The sequence below is a fragment of the Pygocentrus nattereri genome, chromosome 18, assembly GCF_015220715.1.
Source record: "Pygocentrus nattereri isolate fPygNat1 chromosome 18, fPygNat1.pri, whole genome shotgun sequence".
In the NCBI taxonomy this organism is placed as follows: domain Eukaryota; kingdom Metazoa; phylum Chordata; class Actinopteri; order Characiformes; family Serrasalmidae; genus Pygocentrus; species Pygocentrus nattereri.
Genome location: NC_051228.1, coordinates 1,498,799 through 1,518,054, shown reverse-complemented (window position 1 = coordinate 1,518,054; position 19,256 = coordinate 1,498,799). Strand labels below are relative to the sequence as shown.

The window sequence follows — 19,256 nt, the reverse complement described above, 5'->3', positions numbered from 1 at the left end:
AACAGAGGATTGGCACTACCACTTCGTGGCTGAGCTGTTGTCGCTTCTAGGCGCTTCTATTTCACAATAATAGCACTTACAGTTGTCTAGGGCAGATCTAGCAGGACAGAAATTTCACAAACTGACCTGTGGCAGAGGTGGCATCTTATGACAGTGCCATGTTTAGAGTATGACCCATTATACTGCCAGTGTGTGTCTATCAAGACTGAAAGATTATGTATAATTTGAATTTTAGCATTTTCCCATTGCATTTTAGCATAGCACATTCCTTTTTTCCCTTTTATACTTCACATATGTACACTTTATAAGAAACTCCTATCTTGTGCCTCTATGCACTGGCCACTGTATAAGGTCTACTGTAGGACCACTGTAGACCAATGAGTATGGGTGGCGGACCACTCTCTGCACTGTAGATAGAGAATGGCTCCTTGGTCAGAAACTGACTGTTGACACAGGATGGCTAATATAAACGGTGCATGAACAGATGGGCTAACTGTACACCAGCAAGGTGGGGCTACAAGGGCAGGGTTTCTAATAAAGTGGCCATGGACTGTATAAGCATATAAGACTCTGAGGAAAGATGCCGCTGTGGTCGTGTTAACCATCTCGCCCATTCACCACTGTGCAGGACGGAGTTTAAAGCTTACACAGACGTGAAGCCAGTGAAATTGATCCGGGCTAAGTCTCAGTACCACCCTCCGGACGAAAAGACCAACCTGGAGACCAGCTATAGCGCCACCTTCAGGGGAGAGCAGGCAAAACTACAGCCTGCTGACAACAAGGCCCTGGAGAGGAGGAGAATACGGTCATTGTACAGCGAACCATACATGGAGCCTAGTAAGGTAAGAGCAAATCTCCCTTATTAATAATTAAGAATTACATTTTTTCTGCCTGTTGTGTGTGTGTGTGTGTGTGTGTGTGTGTGTGTGTGTGTGAGTCTGTTTGTGTGTGTGTGTGTGTGTGTGTGTGTGTGTGTGTGTGTGTATGTCTGTGTGTGTGTGTGTGTGTGTGTGTGTGTGTGTGTGTGTGTGTGTGTGTGATGCATTCAGTCCACAGCACAGTGAGAATGTTTGTATGTGAGAGTATTTGTTGGCAGCGGTTCAGGAATGGATTGATAGTCCAAACTCCACTGCCTGCGTTATTTTGCTGTGGTTTGCCATTTTTCAGAAGTTTGTTGTGGTCCAGTTGCAGCGTTGTGGTGCTGCAGTTTATCACTGCCTCATTTTTATGCTGCTGGGTAAACTGCTTATAGATTCTGCCTCCAGCTGCAGTTCAGCAGGAACTTCGGATAAAATACAGAATAATTCTCACTTTCACATTTGAGTCTGTGTCAAGAGACATACTGGAAACTGAGTGACCGGTGGGTGAGAACGGCCACCTGCGTCGTCCTGAAATGGTCCATTGGTGTGACTGTTTATTGACACAGAGCCATACTAATGCGCGGGAACAATATTCTAATCTATGGCCACGACTTAGTAAGGCGTGGGAACAAGATCCTAATGCAAGAAAATTAAGCCTTAACCACAGCTTAATAAGGCATGATCTTGTGGCCACGACTTAATTATCTTATTCCTATGCCTTACTAAGCCATGGCCATGAATTTGGATCTTGTTCCCACACATTAATATCGTGTGGCCACGCATTATTTTCGTTTACATGGAATGCCGCCAGCAGCGTTCTGTATCTTGATCTGATTGTCCATTGACGTGATTGTCCGATGGTGTTCCCTTTAGTGCAGTTGTCCTTTGGCGTGACTGTCCAATGATGTCATCCTTGGAATGATTGTCTATTTGTGTGACTGTCCATTACTGTTCCTTTGTGTTCTCCTAGATGTATTGTCCCTTGATGCGATTGTCCATTGGTGTGTTTGTTGGGCTGATTGTCCACTAGTGTGATTGTCCGTGAGTGTGACAGTCTATTGTTCTGGTGTTCACTGATTTTCTCCCGTTGTTTTCTGACCTCTGGTGTTCTTTTGAAGTGACTGTACGTTGGTTTGTTCCTCTTGAGGTGATTGTCCTGTGGTTTGACTGCCTATTGTTTTGCTTGTTCGAGTGATTGTCCACTGGTGTCCTTGCCCCAAGGTGTGATCTCCCCTTGGTGTCTGTCTGTTTGGAATATCCTGAGGGATGTCCATTGTCTGATTATCTGCTGGTGTGACTGTCTATTGATGTGATTTTCTATTGGAGTATTTGTCCTGCTCCGTTCTTCCTGGGTCATTGTCCTTTGATGGAGTTATCCTTAGGTGTGATTGCCCAATAGTGTTCATCTTGGTATGACTGTCTATTTGTGATTTCTTGGGTTGTTTTTTTATGTCTGGTTGTCCACTGGTGTGACTGTCCATTTGTCTTCTCTTGGAGCGTTTGTCCATTAATAATATTTTCTAATAGAGCAAATTTTCCTTTGGTGTTCTCTTGACATGACTGTCTATTGCTGTGATTGTCCATTGGTGTCACTGTCTATTGCTGTGATTGTCCATTGGTGTGACTGTCCATTGCTGTGGTTGTCCATTGGTGTGACTGTCCACTGGAGTGATTGTACATTGATGTAACTTTCGGTTTATGTTCTTCTGGAGTGCTTGTCCATTGATATCACTGTCCATTTGTGTGACTAAAATGCTCGATTTTCCTCACCCAAACTTTAACACTTATCCATAGGTGGACAGGACAAGTGTTCCCCGATCCAAACCAAAAAAGGCCGCCTCCTCATCCACCTCCCAGGGCAAAGCGGTGAAGAAGTCCAAGGAGAAGCAGGCGGCCTCTGCGCGAGGCTCCAAAAAGAAAAGCTCGGAGAACCAGCCAGAGAGACGGCCGGCACAGGGCGACAAGGAGAAAAGTAAAGAGATGAACAACAAACTGGCTGAGGCGAAAGAGTAAAAACCATTGCACTTCTACTTTCATTTACTCTCTTCCAGAAAGGGGTGAAAAGCCAACGAAGGCTGCAAAATAAACCAATTGAGAGGTTCTCATTCGTGTCTGTAGCCCCCGCTCTCTTTCTGTCTCTTTCCTGCTGTCTTTTACTGTGTCCTCGTCTCCGTCACCCTGTCTCTGTTTGTCTTGCCACTCTCTCTCTCTCTCTCTCTCTCTCTCTCTCTCTCTCTCTCTCTCTCTCTCTCTCTCTTGCTCTGTGTTCCTCTCTGTCCAGCTGTCTCCTTCATTTTCCCTCTCTCATCACTCTCTCTCTCTCTCTCTTTCTCCACGTCTCATTTTCTCCTCTCCATGTGTGTTTCTCCCTTTCTCTTGTTCTCCCCCCCTCCCTCTCTCTCTATCCCTCGCTCCCTGAGGTCACTGGGTTGTTGTGGTTGTAAAATGTCAAGGTTTTCTCTCCACGCTGCCCCCCCCCCACCCCCATCACGTGACCACCCATCATGTGGGGGCGTTTGCATTTGCTCCTGCTCCTCCACCCGCCATCCGCCTGCTCTCCTCGTCTCCACGGCGAGGTCTCCATGGCAACCGACCCCCCCCACCCCACCCCTCCTTTGGTTGGCCGATGGATGATTCTCTAATGTTGCATGGAGCGATTGACTGTATGGTTTAGCTTCCATCTGCACAAAGATCGCTGGGATGCATTTATCAAGGATTTCTATCAATGGGCCTCAACCTACATCAGACCGACTCTCTCAGATTGAGCTTTTGTGATGAGTTACGCAGCACGTAGCCTAAAGAGAGAAGTGGTTCACTCCTTCCAAAAAACCTTTGATAAATGTGCAGCTTGGGTTTGCGATGTATCGATCTTTTGCCTGCTTTGCCTCTTGTGTATCTTTGCGTTTCCGCCGACGCCCCAAGTGATGAACGTCCCGCCGTTAGATCACTTTGGAGCGCTGCCGATACGTACCGTGATTATGGATTTGTTTATCTTGCACTGTGATTTTGTAAACTGCCCCACAACATGATAATTAGAGGAACTCCGGTGACGCCTCATCATTTCCTCCAAATGACAGCAGGACTATTGAGTTACTCTGAAGGTCATTCCGTAATGCGGCCTCTCTGTTGCTAACGCAACCGACCAGATTACCGTAACATGATTATGCATTATGGGATGTACTGTAAATGTGTCTTTTGGAAAAAATGATAGATAGACATTAAATGTTGGATGTGTCATTATGTTAGATAATGGAATAAGAGAGTTATGCCACATGTAAATGTGTGTTTTGCCTTTTTTAAATATAAAGATGCTGCACCCTTCGGTTCACGCTAGAACCCCTCACCCCATCCGCCCCACTCACACTTCGTCACGGCCCCCCTTCACCAATGTGATTAGCCCTTAAGGGACAGATGGCTGATCTCGGCTCGAGATGCCCAGAGATTAGTTTTAGCAGTGAATAAAAGAGCTGGTTGCTATTCACACCGACTCCATTTATTTATTATTAATGAGTCTTTCATGTGTGGTTCCCCCCGTTGTGTTGGGCTGTGGTGGTCCTGTAGTGTGCTGGTGAATAATCCTTCCTCTTCCTCCCCTGACTGTTCTCTCTTTTGTGTTTTTGTCCTCGAGGTCCTGGTAAGTCGAATGCAGTCCGTGTGGAATGCTCTCCCTCTCTGTGTCTTACGCTGCATGGTTTGCTTTTGGTTTTCTTTGTTTCTTGTTAACCCAAAAACTACGGCCTTCTCTGAGGAAACAGGTTTGTGGGGTGCAGCTTTACGTTTACTGGACAGCAAGAACATCAAACTCAGACAGGCCAAATTCCAGGGCTGAAAATATCACAGTCTTTCGCCATCCCTGCGTTTCAGCCACGGGGGCCTCTGTTGCGGCTGCCATACAAACAATGCAAACGTAATTAGATGTATTTAGATGTAATTTGGCGTTTTCTACAGTGGGACACGCCGACAGTAATCACGGCAGTTGAAATCGTGAAATCGCCGCTGATCTTTTCCGCACCTCGTTTAAATGGGCGTTTGAGTCGTGTGTAAAACATGACACCAGAAGAAAGGACGTCATTCGCGTGACTCACTCTCGCCTCTCTCGATTGGCATGAACGCTGCTAGCTAGCGGAACGCAGCGCTGACATCTGATTTGCTGCGGTCGGAACAAAACCTCGTATCTCCATTTTTGTCGTTTTCCAGTTTTTTACATAGTTTGAAAATATCCATTGTCCTTTATATTGCACCAAACGTTTATGATAAACAGGCCAAAAAAAATGGGCCAAAATTGCTTGGAAAGACGTCTGGTTCCATTGACTTGCGTTAAAAGTAGAGTAGGTTTTGTCCTCCTCCTGTACAGTTACCGTTTTTGAGATACGAGGTTTTGATCCGACAGCAGCGAAATGTTTGATTCTAATGTAAAATGATCCGTTTTGTAAATCTGAAGTATCGCATGAGCAATGCTTTAACTACAGGCTAGCCGTTTAGCTATGTAGCTAATGCCTAAATATGTAGCCAGCTACATTCACTGGTAGAAAAGTGAGCATTTTATGGAAACTGCCTCTGATTTCTGTGGCCTACAAGCAAGTCCGTGATTTTATCGTAAGATCTTTGGATTTGTTCTAGGTAGTTCAGGTTTATTGTCATTGTTAGCCAGATTATTCTGACAAATCTTGGAATTGTTAAGGGTTTATGCGGAATATATTTAAGAAATCGTGGCCACGAATAAAAGAAAACTTGCGTATGAACTGCAAAACGTTCGCTCGTCCTCTCCAGGGCTCCTGGAGAGCAGCAGAATTCAGGGAAAGGAAGAATTTCTCTATTACTCACTACAGTCATTGTAGCCAACGGGGCAGCACGTAGAAATAAGGCATCGCATTAGCTTAACGCAGCTATTCGGCCCTCAGAATGGCAGCGATTATGCAGTGATGTCGCCTGAAACGCAGGGATGGCCTGTAAACACGCAGCAGCGGTCCACTTGAAAGAGGTGAATTTTGGATTTACTTGATTCGAATGTCCACATGGCGTGAGTGAGAAAGAGCTGACGTGCTAGATTTGACTAATGTGGACACGATGTGGACGTGTGGATCACGTCAGTTCGATGCACCGTCAGTGTAACAGACCGCCGCACAGTCTGTGACGAGGGAATCAGAGATGTTTTAGTTGCTGGGACTGAACCCACGCTTTGCATTTTGTGTCGTATCATGGCCATGGGCCACCCCCCTGCCAGCCCTCTGTCTGTCTCCACTCTCATCTGTTTTTGGGAATTGATGTCCCTCCTCCCTTTCCTCCCTCTCGTCCTCCACCTCCATTCTGGATGCTCCACAGCTCTGAGGTCTCTGTGTATGTCTGTCTGAATACTGTATCACAGGCTTGTGCTTCCGAGCCAGGTTTGGGAAAAAACCCCCTCAGCTATCAGGTACTGTTCGGCGAAGGCCATTCCTTATTCACTGAAATTCTGGAAGGACTGGTATTCCTCCAAAAAAAGAAAATTGCAGTGCAGAATTGGAATGGATTTGCCCATCCTGGTTGTGGAATGCAAGTTTTAGGCTGCCAGGTTTGGGTCACCGGTTTGTCCCATTGGCTTCTAGCTGGCAATTTGAGGCCAATATCCCTGGACTTGCAGTTTGGGCCAGCAGCTTCGGGATCCTGGCTTTGGACCACCAGTTTGTGGCTAGCAATTTTCAGCCGTTGGCTTGGAGCTGGCAGTTTCAGACTGTTGGCTTTGGGCCATTGGCTTCAACCTACCAGTTTGAGGTCATTGGCTTTCAACCATCTGTTGTGGTCTGCAAGTTATGGACCACAACATGGTTTTTGGTCCTTTAGTATTTAACCTGGTTGTTTTAGGCCAATGACTTGGGCTGGCAGTTTTGGGCCATTGGCTTTGGATGGGCAATTCTGGATCACTGGCTTCAAATTGTCAGCTTTGTGCCATTGGTTTCAGACCACCAGTCTCAGGCTACTGGCCTTGGATCGCAAACTATGAGCTACATTTTTTTTCCTGTTGGTATAGGGCCGCTCAATTTGGTCCGAGTTTTCGGGCCACTGGCTTTGGGTCGCCAATTCTGGGCCACTGGTTTCAGATTTAACATCACTGGCTCTGGGCTTCCAGCTTTGGGCCTCCACTGGCTTTGGACTGCCAATTCTCTGCCACTGGCTTCAAGTTGCTAGATTCGTGCCCCTGGTTTTGGACCACCGATTTGAGGCCAGTCTCTGCTCTTGCCGAGCATGGTGGAGCAAGGGGGCCTTTTCATTAACATTTTGCAGCCTTTGGTGGGATTTGCATTACAGTAATATTGACAAAACACCTGGAGGAAGGGGGTGGTACGGCATCCAAAAAGACAGACAAGGGGTTCAGGTGGGGTCGTACATGTTCATGAAACACGAAACATGTGTGCTTAGCACTGGTGCTATCTGTACTTCCATGCATTATTCAAAAAGTGGAAAGAAAAAAACCAGAGTAGGCTGAAGTGGTGCGACGGGGCAGCCAATATAACCTGTGATCATGTGATTTGTGCTTTCTCTCTGCTTGCTCATATTTATCGAAAACTCTTGTTAATAAATGCAAACGCAGAAACAGAAGTGTCTTGGTTCGTTTTGTTTGAGAGGTGGGAGGGTTTTGGGAGCCGTAGGCGAACGGTAGGTGAAATGTGAATGTGTCTCGTGTCTCTTTTTGCCTTGGTGTCCGTCTCACTGTTGTTTTTTGTGTGTTATTTGTGAGAAGAGTCCACATGGAAGAGAAGTCCACCTGTCTAATGCATTAGAGTAGAGCTGGTTTATGGCTGATTTCACACGTCTTTGTTCACACGTCCACTGGAAATGGTTCTGGCATCCTTTCACACCGTGCATATTGCTGTGTTCAGAAATATATTCCTTTGCATCGCGATTGATTCCAATATATTTCAGCCGAGTCACCGAAGTGTCCCTGCAATATGTACAGGCAAGTAAAGGATGCCAAGCGCCTTGTTCCACAATCACCTGTCCCTCTGTTTCAAACATTAAGCTCAATAGAACCAAGACTTGTAGATCAGACGGAGTCTCAGTATGACGTCTGGCTGAAACAGCACTCCAGTAGAGCTGACGTGTACTCATTTCTATGTGGTTTCACTGTGATTTGATTGGCTTTTTAAATGTGGTTTGTTTGATTTTCCGATCTGTGAGATTTCCCGATGACTTTGTGCAATTGAAATTCTCCTTCTCGTTCATTTGAAGGGTTGTGCTAAAACAGTACCACTACATTCAGCTCTGCCAACCCATCCGAGATATTGGTTGGGTGCAGACGCTAAAGCAACACCTGTGGCGCTGTGCACTACCTGACCCAAGGTAACCCACCTGAGATCGGCACGACCTTAGAAGTTAACCCTTAGAAGCCATGTGATTTAGTTCTTATGGTCATTTATCTGTACTGAGTTATTTCATTATTGCATACACTCACACTTCACTTACCTTTTGTAAACAGATTCAGCATTTTAGACATTTCAACGATGTGCGCGTTGACATGCACTCAATAGTCCAATCATAATCGGATTTCTGCAGTTATCTGATTATTCAAATGGCCATGTAAACAGCACTCTCTGATCTCGAGGCTGGATTTGAGCTCAGTAATCAGATTTCTCAGCACCGTGAGCTCTTAATCTGATTTCTTTCTGATTTCTCAGTCTGAGCATGTGCGAAAACAGACGGCGGTACCGGAAATAAGCCAAATACGAAATACCAGATTTGAATATTTATATTCAGCCCACTTTATATTAAATGTCTCTGGTAATTGTTTAGGTCCATGTGGTCAACATGTCGCTGCTGTCTGAAGAAAACCTTGTATCTCCACTTTTGTCATATTTCAGTTTCTGACATATTTAGAAAATGCCTCTTGCTCTTTACATCATGCTTAAATTTCATGATGAATGGATCAAAAGGAATGACCCAAAATGACTCGGAAAGACGTCTGGTTCCATTGGCTTACATTAGAAGTAAAGTATGTTTTTCCCTCTGCTGTAAAATGACCGTTTTGGAGATACGAGGTGATCCGACAGCAGCGACATGCAACAGCAAGGCAACTACTAATGATTCAGTCACTGTAACAGACGGATTACAGTGTATCAACTTCAGTTTTGCCTAAGTAGTTGTAACAGCCCGTTCTCTCTCATTTAATCACGCAAGAGTAATAAAATAAATGTAAATACATTCATAATCAGACTGGATTAGCAGCTTATCGGCCAGCTTTCCTAACATTTAGCTGTAACCAGTTTCAGCTTTAAGCCATTCTGTAATGTGACAGAACAGCTGACGTCCCCTTAACATGCAACTTTAATAACATCATTTAAATGTGTTGCATTTCCCCCCAAAGAACTGTTTACATTATCACTCCACTATTACACAGTACCCACAAGATAACTACACAGGAGCCGATCAAGTGTACCGCACTACAGGAGAGCTCCTGTGTGGAAGATCAACTTGTGTAATTACTCTTTAATTCATCTTAACACTGACTTGATCACCGGTAGTTACAGTGTTGTTGCGTATATTATTCAGTTATTAGAGACACTTCATATAAAGTGGGAGCAAATATTCTTCGTCTTCTAGATGAAGCGTGTTCATATTTTCAGGTAAAGCGGCGCGACGTGTTTAGAGAAAGCTCCAGTGTGAAGTGTGAGTTTGTGTTCACGTCACGGCGTCTTCTGTGAGGTTATCGGCTGGTTGTAAAGCGGAAATCTGATTACTGTCTGACTCTCTGAGACCTGGAGCTTCCCCGTTGTCTGACTGCTCAGGCGCATGCACACATGTTGATTGGATGAATCGGATTTTCTGCAGGTGTCAGATTATTAGGTGCATGTAAACACACTCAATGTCTAAAAATGAAAATGTGGGGGCAAATGGGCAAAACAGCACAATAACCTATCATCACATTCAAATCCTCTTGTTTCATTGCACTTCTAGCCAGAAAGAATTCATATAGACCTTCTAAGGGTTAAGCTTTGACCTGCACTCTAGATTGGACAGCATCCATAGCTCAGGTCAGCACCAGGGGCTGATTTCCACAGGGTTTTAGATCTTACTAGGAAACAAAAACACCATATCGTTTGTCATGAAGTGCTGTTACTCATGCTTTGGTCTGATTCCGCATGTTTTCTCTTCCATATGGAAAGCGCAGGGTCATAGGGGGAGGCGTGTGGCGCTGTTGGCTCATTCGTATTGTCTTTTTTTAAAGCTGATGGTTCTTCATCCTTTTCCCTAAAGGATGCCAAGGACTCGTTTTGTCTTTAGTGTATTTCATGTATGGATGTGAGCTGCTGTAGGCCTTCAGTCTCGTTACAGTGGCTGGGTACAGAAGTAGGTCAAGGCGATTCGAACGGCTTGTAGTGAATACGTCATTTTTTCAACCTTGAGTCTGTCGCTCGCTAACAGAATGGCGTAACAGTACGAGTTGAGCCAAGACTGATATTCTGATAAGCGTCTTTTGATGTTCTGCTGATTTACTGCATGTCGCTGGCGTGCAGGCCCACGTCAATAATAGATGAAAGCATTTCTTTGCAGGAATCAGCTGATATTTCTACACTTGATGTCAGCAGCTATGAGTGTTTAGTGTGTAACGCAGTGTATTATGTGCAGTATTGTCCTCTTACCTGCTGTGTTTGTGTCTGTGCTGTGATTTCACTTTATCTAAAAAAGCTCTTCTGTTTCGTTTTGAACAACCTGACAGTCAAAAAGCAGCCTAACATTTAAAAAATCCAATCTCACAAACATCAACAGCTTTCGTTTATACACACCGGTCAGGCCGCACCTTCTGACCACCTCCTCGTTTCTATCAGCTCCACTGACCGTTCAGTTCCACTCTGTAGTTCTACAGTTACAGACTGTAGTCCATCTGTTTCTCTGATACTCTGTTACCCTGTTCTTCAGTGGTCAGGACCCCCATGGACCCTCACAGAGCAGGTACTATTAAGGTGGTGGGTCATTCTCAGCACTGCAGTAACACTGACGTGGCGGTGGTGTGTTAGTGTGTGTTGTTAAACACCTCAGTGTCGCTGCTGGACTGAGAATAGTCCACCAACCAAAAATATCCAGCCAACAGCATCCTGTGGGCAGCGTCCTGTGGGCAGCGTCCTGTGGGCAGCGTCCTGTGGGCAGCGTCCTGTGACCACTGATGAAGGACTAGAGGATGACCAGCACAAACTGTGCAGCAGCAGATGAGCTGTCGTCTCTGACTTTACATCTACAAGGTGGACCGACAAGGTAGGAGTGTCTAATAGAGTGGACAGTGAGTGGACACAGTGTTTAAAAACTCATGTGTCTGATCCACTCGTACCAGCACAACACACACTAACACACCACCACCACCACCACGTCAGTGTTACTGCAGTGCTGAGAATGACCCACCACCCAAATAGTACCTGCTCTGTGAGGGTCCATGGGGGTCCTGACCACTGAAGAACAGGGTAACAGAGTATCAGAGAAACAGATGGACTACAGTCTGTAACTGTAGAACTACAGAGTGGAACTGAACGGTCAGTGGAGCTGATAGAGTGGACAGTGGTAAAGTATTGTAGCCTTCGCTGCTGTTAAAGAGGCGCAAAGCTTGCTGTTGCTCATCAACAGCGACAGTTGGCCACAGCTAGTTTGGCTGTTCTAACCCATAATCACAGCAGCCCTGACGACCAGGACGAACACGTAGCATATTTCTTACACGCGCTACAGTGTAAATACCCTACTGATGAGCACAGAGGCTGTTTCTCCACTCTCAGTGTGTTCAAGACGTCCTCTCTCTGTTTCACTACTGTTTTTAACATGCCCTCGTCACGATTTCCCCCTGTAGGGATCCAGGAAGGCATCTTAAGCACCAGTCCATTACCATGTTAATGGCGTTTGGAAGAGTGAGGCACTGAGTCAGCAGAAATCTAGATGTCATTAGCAGAACCTGCTCGGAAATCACTGCAGCATGACTTAGTTCCTTATTCAGAAAACTGGCGTCCGAGACGCCGAATGGCAGATGCATAAAATATATGATATTTAAAATGGTCGATTTGCCACATACACACTGGTTACAGCGCTGTGTGGAAGTTTCAGGCGTCTAAGCGAATGTTTGACCAGTTGACCTCAGCAGTGAGTTTATCACAATATACATTAGAATAAAGTCGTATTCATAATTCAGATAAACAGAAAAACAATAAACAGTAACAAGAATTTCTCGGGTCCAGATTTTTCCTGGACACCTTCACAGCCGCCACAGAGACTCGTTAATATCATCAATTACATCATGAGCTCAATTTACTGAGCACTGATTGGTCAAACCAGGAGCTGCTTTTTAACTACATATAATACTGGGCTTCCTCGAGGAGGAGAGGCTTGGAGATGGGTCAACAAACACACTCACATCCAGAACATCACTAGTTATTATATAAATATATATAATGTTTTATTTAAATAACTCTTTTCTGAGGAAATAAACACAAACTACACAAATAAGACTAAGACTTTTACCCCCTGTGGGGCTGTGAGGCTCCGACCTTTCTAACTGACGTGGTGAACGACGCCGTCTGACAAACGACTGCAGGTAGACAGGAGCCGGGCCGGACAGCGCGCTTCATTCCTCACTGAGAGAGGCCACATGTGTAGACTGGGGCCACACGCTTCCAAACGAGGCGGCGGCAGGAAGGGCATGTTAAACACAGAGGTCACAAGGTCAACTGCACCTTTCAGAGTCAACATCTCATCTCCTGTCTTCTTCTTCTTCTTCTTCTCTCTCTCTTCCTTCCTCGGCCCTGTAACACTGCTAGAGAGTCTGAGTCTGCCGTGGGACGAGTCAGTGATTATTATTCCCCGGGTACCTCTGGAAGAGAGTCAGAGCCACTGGTGGAACGACCAGAACCACGCAGCAAGGCAGTAGTGCGATTCGCACCGGACGTCAAATATTGACACTGACCAGCATCGGGAGAGAGAGAGTGGATTACAGGCGAAATAATCCAGTTTACACGCTTCCCCCAAACGTCGCCCGTCAGCCACGATGCTCGGAGTTCTGCTTCTTTAGCTTTAGCACTGGAGCTAAGAGGCTAATGTAGCTAACAAGTAATGGAAGCCTGTGCACAACCAGTTAGCGTTGCGCTAACTACAGCATACATTTGCCTCAAAGCGTGTAGAGTTGTCCAATAATCTCTAATCCCAGATTGTAAGAGCGTAGCGTTGGCCCACTGACAGCACAACTGGTGGTCCACCAGCTGTCTGCTCACCTTTTTCCGGGTGGCTCACTGGTGGTTAAGCCACTTTTCCTTCTTCTCTTATCGTTTGTGAAACAACTTTTAGATTAGAAATTTTAATCCAGCGCAAAATCGGCAACAATTTCAACACCGTCATTTAATCAGGCCTAGTCATTGTTTACCTCTCAGTTGTTTGTGATAACTGTCTTAGTTTCTTTTCTAAAATAAAAGACTATGTGCAGTAAAAATCTGTTTGAGGAGAATAAATATGGATAGATCTTGTATGCAGGACATAATCTGGGTGGTCCAGGTGGTCCTGGGTGCGCCAGCAGTGGCAAAGAGCCACTGCCTATTTTATGAAGGCAGCAGACCAATATGTGTTGCAGTCTGGGAATAGATTTGATTTTGTGGTTTATGACACCGTATAGACGCATTCGAGCTGGATTAGTTTCCCTAATTTTAATCCCCGGATGAATCTGCGTTGTCCGTAGTTTAGACAGGCGTGCTAAGTGATAATTCCAGAGAGAATCACCTTCTTTAATCACCCTGTATAGACGGCTGAACTCAGAGCTCCCCCAGCAGCAGCGGTCCTGTTCAACCAACATCACAGCCATGCAGTAATGTCGTAATGTCGTTCTTTAATCCTCAAATTCACAATCAGATTCCCAAAATCCACAGCAATTTGGGGTGTATTCCCTCCCTTATGTGGGCGCTGTGATTATGCACCACCATTTGGAATCACCGTTGAGAACACGTCACTTCCCCCACTGAAACGAGATGAAATCAAATGATCTTAAATCTTGTCGATTTATTCAATATTCTTCCTGTTGTCCACGTATATTAAGATCATTTAACTCATATCTAAACATGTTTTACTTAGATCATTTTGTTCGTTGTGAGAAATGAGGCTGAATCAAGCTAAATTATCTGCCAGTACAGTGAGACCATTTTACTTAATAAAATAAAATCAGGTATAAATGTCTAGAAACAAGCTAGAAAATCTTATTATAAGTGCACAGCCGTCTCAAAATAAGAAATATTAGATATATCGACTAGAACTAAGATCGTTTCACTCAACAAGATGCTATTATTTGCAGTGCGCTCGTCCACTGTCGCATCTTTTTTATTCATTCATTTATTTATTCATTTCTTGGTGATATATTTGCCGTTTAGCCACACAGCGTGTTGTCATTGTGCAGACGTGTAGCTCCTGTTACGTAATGCTGACATAAACATCCGCATGATGATGTTTTAATCCTGGCTACGTTGGGTGGTTTGGGATAATCACACAGATCCTCTATCCCGTACGAAACGGCCGGTCAAATCTCGCACGGATTCCAAGACCAGAACTTCCCTGTTGATGCTAATCCAGCTCCAATAAGGCTATACAATGCAAAAAATGGTATCTTGTCAAATATTAAATTTAATGTAGTCAATAAATCTAACATTTCCCCTGGTGGGATTATTGTAAGCTTATTTTAAGATACCCAATCACTCTTTGCTTGTTTCCAGTCATTTTGTTTAGTAAGATTATCTCACTGTACTGGCAGATAATGTTGCTTGTTTTAAAAAATGAGCAAAAAACACCTAAAACAAGTAAATCGCTGCTGTTGGAACAAAACCTCGTATCTCCGTTGTTGAGTTTTTGGCATAATTTGAAAATGCCTGTTACCATTTACATTGTGTGTAAATTCCATGATGAATGGACCAAAAGAAACGACCCAAAGTGAGTTGGAAAGACGTTCGGTTCCATTGACTTACATTAAGCATGTTTCTTCCTTCTCCTGTAAAGTCACCGTTTGGGAGATACGAGGTTTTCTCCAGTCAACCGCGAAATCAAGTCTAGAAACAAGCTAAATAATCTCATAACAAGCGTACAGCCATCTCAAAACGGGAAATCTTAGATGGATTGACTAGATGTAGGATAATTTCACTTGAGAAGGTTCTACACTTCGCAGTGTAGACACTAATCTGTGCTAGCGAACGTTCTTTAGTCCATGTTTAAAGAGAACCGAGTGTCTTAAAGTGTCAGAAACTGCACAAACAGATTATCTAACAGCGCCATGTGGTTACAGGCGATGATTTAGCCCAGCAGCCCTGCCAGCAAGACCAGCATAGACCAGCATGGAACGTCTATGCTGTTCTCTTCAGCAGGGATGTAGCACCACGCTAATGCTAATAGGTGACTGAAACACTCCATTCCTTGCTGGCTACTTTATCTCCAGCACTAAAGCCAAAGAGGTAGCCAGTCTTTTAGGGCCTGAAGGGGGAAAACAGTGTAAACTGGATTCTGACGTTAAGCTATAAGTACTGTATGTATATATGAAGTATATTCTAATGATGGGAATCACTCGACGGCTTCCCTGTGAGAGAAAGTTCTAGAGCACAGACTGTTTTGCAAAAAGGTTTAACGGTGCTAATCACTTCATTTCTGTTCCGTATTACTGCTCCAGCTACGCTGTCACTATTAGAGACGTCGTTCAAACCATGAAGTGCTTCCTTAAAGTAAATCATCACTGTACAGAATTCAAATGCAAATAAATATGATTATGATAGCAAGTCATCTCGGAGTCTGGCCGTCATGTCTCTTACTGTGTGTGTGTTACGGCTGCTGTATGTGGGTTAGATGCCCCCAGCGGGGTGTATGTGTGTGTCAGCGCTGACTCGGAGTGTTTCACAGCAACCAGATTAATAGTACAACATTCACGCACTGCTGAATATTAAATGACGGTACGGTGAAAAAGTGCTGCATTCACCACAACCTATACATACAACATACCGCTGCTGTCAGAACAAAACCTCGTATCTCCAAAACGGTGACTTAACAGGAGGAGGAGAAAACCTACTTTACTTTTAATGGAAGTCAATGGAACCAGACGTCTTTCCAAGCCGTTTTGTGTCATTTCTATTAGTCCTTTCATCATGAAATTTACACACAATGTAAAGAGTTGTAGTTATTTTCAAATTTTGTCGAAAACTGAAAAACATCAAAAATGGAGATGCAAGGTTTGCGTCCAATATGTAGCATTTCTCATTATGAGGCTGTTGGAAGACTGTTAGAGGATTGTTTCCCCTATTTCTGTACTTTATTCTTTGTTTTAAGTTATTTCATGTAGTGAAAGTGTCTTGTCCTGTTGGCAGATTCTGTTAAATCTTTGAAGCATTATTCCTCAAAACAAGCAACATGATTTGCCAATGGAATTAGACATTTTGACGACATAAAAACACTTAAAACAAGTAAAAATGCATGGGAAACAGTCGGTGCTGTAATGTAACAGTCTTACAATGAGAAATATTAGCTAAATTGACTATTTTTAACATGTTTCAATTGCCAAAATATCATTTTTGCAATGTGGATTTATTTCATTTTACATTCATTTTACTAAAATAGAATATTTTTCTATATAAAATTCATGTGGACATGACGTGCACATTTGAATGAAATGATTTCAGGTCATCAGTTTGTATAAAATTATATATTTATATGTGTGTGTGTGCGTGTGTGTGTGTGTGTGTGTGTGTGTGTGTGTGTGTGTGTGTGTGTGTGTGTGTGCGCGTGTGTGTGTGTGCGCGTGTGTGTGTGTGTAGACGGTTAGTCAGTCCTGCTGATGTAAAGCTCCTGAATTATTTAGAGCTCAGACAGCCTTTAAAGAGCTGTGAGCCATGAAACATCAAAGACGTCTCGGGGAGTCCAGACTGACCGCTCACTGCGTTCACAGAAGGAAAAGGTTTTCTTATTCACATTTCTACTTTAATTAACTGGCATATGTTCTTATCACTTATTTATCACTTATCTTAATCATCTATTATTACATATATATACTTTTATGAAATATAATCTAATATTATAAGATAACTGATATGATAATTAAGCCAAGTGATACTTTTTTAATCCCACAAACCGGGAAATTCCACCTCCACATTTAACCCGTCCGTGCAGTGAAACACCACATACACACTAGTGAATACACACACACTAGGGGGCAGTGTGCACACTTGCCCGGAGCGGTGGGCAGCCCTATCCACAGCGCCCGGGGAGCAGTTGGGGGTTAGGTGTCTTGCTCAAGGACACCTCAGTCATGTGCTGTCAGCTCTGGGGATCAAACTGGCAACCTTCTGGTCACAAGGCTGGTTCCCTGACCTCCAGCCCACGACTGCATGAGTTTCGCCTTCTGTTTCTGTGTCAGTCCTGTGGGGAGACGTCATCAGTGGACAGTCGAGGTTAGGGTCCTGTTTCAGAGCAGAGGAGAGAAAAACATTTGAATTAATAATGACCTCTGGGTGGTCTGGAAGCCCACCAAGATCACCTTACACTCATAGATACAGTCCTGACTCCAGTCCTGACTCCAGAGACTCCACTCCAAAATACTGATTAAGTTCTGATTCATTCATTTCAGGATAGATCAGTTCGTCTCACTGCAACTACTGAACATACAGACCTGCTGCTTTCCTGAATAAACATTACACCTTCACCCTCAGCCCCACCTCCCTCTCTCTCCCTCTCTCTCCCTCTCACTCTCTCTCTTACTCCCTCTCTCTCTCTCCCTCTCTCTCCCTCTCACTCTCTCTCTTACTCCCTCTCTCTCTCTCCCTCTCTACCTCTCTCTCTTCATCTCTCTTCATCTCTCTTCCTCCCTCTCTCTACCTCTCACTCTCTCTCTCTCTCCCTCTCTCTCCCTCTCTGACTCTCTCTCTTCATCTCTCTTCCTCCCTCTCTCTACCTCTCACTCTCTCTCTCTCTCCCTCTCTCTCCCTCTCTGACTCTCTCTCTTCATCTCTCTTCCTCCCTCTCTCTACCTCTCACTCTCTCTCTTACTCCCTCTCTCTCTCTCCCTCTCTACCTCTCTCTCTTCATCTCTCTTCATCTCTCTTCCTCCCTCTCTCTACCTCTCACTCTCTCTCTCTCTCCCTCTCTCTCCCTCTCTGACTCTCTCTCTTCATCTCTCTTCCTCCCTCTCTCTACCTCTCACTCTCTCTCTTACTCCCTCTCTCTCTCTCCCTCTCTACCTCTCTCTCTTCATCTCTCTTCATCTCTCTTCCTCCCTCTCTCTACCTCTCACTCTCTCTCTTACTCCCTCTCTCTCTCTCCTTCTCTACCTCTCTCTCTTCATCTCTCTTCATCTCTCTTCCTCCCTCTCTCTACCTCTCACTCTCTCTCTTACTCCCTCTCTCTCTCCCTCTCTACCTCTCTCTCTTCATCTCTCTTCATCTCTCTTCCTCCCTCTCTCTACCTCTCACTCTCTCTCTTACTCCCTCTCTCTTCCTCCCTCTCTCTCTCTCTCTCTCTCCCTCTCCTCCAGTATAATTAAGTGAATAGGATGAGGCTGCACTGAGCCGTTGCCATAGCGATGCCTCCTCCCCTTTTGAACACAGTGAGCACTGGAAAAGCTCAGGTGGACATTTTCAAAACAAAAGCCCCTGTTTCATTTTTTTTAAAACTTAAAGAGCACTTCACATATGAGTGCATGTATATAATATATATGGGACATATTATAACTACATATAAATATTTACATATTTTCAAGATATATTGGACATGTTATTACATACAGGTACTACATAAAAAAGTATATATATATATTATATATTATATATATATAAATACATTATTATTGCATCAAGGTCCTTGCATATATATATATATATATATATATATATATATATATAGACACCTAAATCCTGATATTGTATAAGACAAATCTGTATGTGTTTGTGTGTTTCCACATCCACCCCCACCCACAACCCAGATGGTAGCCTCCAACTCTCAGGAGGACCACCACACATAAAACACACACATGCACAAATGCACACACACACTCAAGCGCACAAACACTGAAAACATCTGTAAGCTTTTCACTGTTCAGACTGAAAGCCCAGCGCACAGTCGGCCTGCTGACGACGGCACTGTAATAAAGACTGATCCTTAATTGAGGCTGTTGATTAATTAATTACAGTCTGCTTACAAATCACTGAGGCTTTAATTCACTCAGCAGAATTAAAGATGTTAAAGCTTCACTGATGCAGCTTTCAGAAACAATCCACAAACCGCCCTTAATTACCTGCAGCAGCACTCATTTCTAATCATCAGACCTTTCAAATCATTTCCGTATTTAATGAGCAGATTGTTTACATGCACCCAAAGCTTTTACAAGAGCGCCCTCTTGTGAACGAGAAGTGAAGAACACAGAATGTCCCCCCTACATTGCTCAGCCAC

The 19,256-nt window shown here is 44.2% G+C and overlaps 1 protein-coding gene across 2 annotated transcripts in view; it reads left to right on the top strand.

Moving 5' to 3' along the window:
- map6a (microtubule-associated protein 6a) overlaps positions 1–14,699 on the top strand; it is a 26,075-nt gene extending 11,376 nt beyond the window's left edge. Inside the window, exons 2-5 of one of the 2 annotated variants that reach the window (XM_017682520.2) lie at positions 629–842; positions 2,655–2,869; positions 8,067–8,177; positions 12,626–14,699. In XM_017682520.2, coding sequence (XP_017538009.2) covers positions 629–842; positions 2,655–2,869; positions 8,067–8,177; positions 12,626–12,764 — 679 coding nt within the window. In that variant the 3' untranslated portion in view covers positions 12,765–14,699. The remainder of the gene's footprint in view (positions 1–628; positions 843–2,654; positions 2,870–8,066; positions 8,178–12,625) is intronic. The other variant, XM_017682521.2, reaches the window with a different exon arrangement.
- The last annotated feature ends 4,557 nt before the right edge of the window (positions 14,700–19,256 follow it).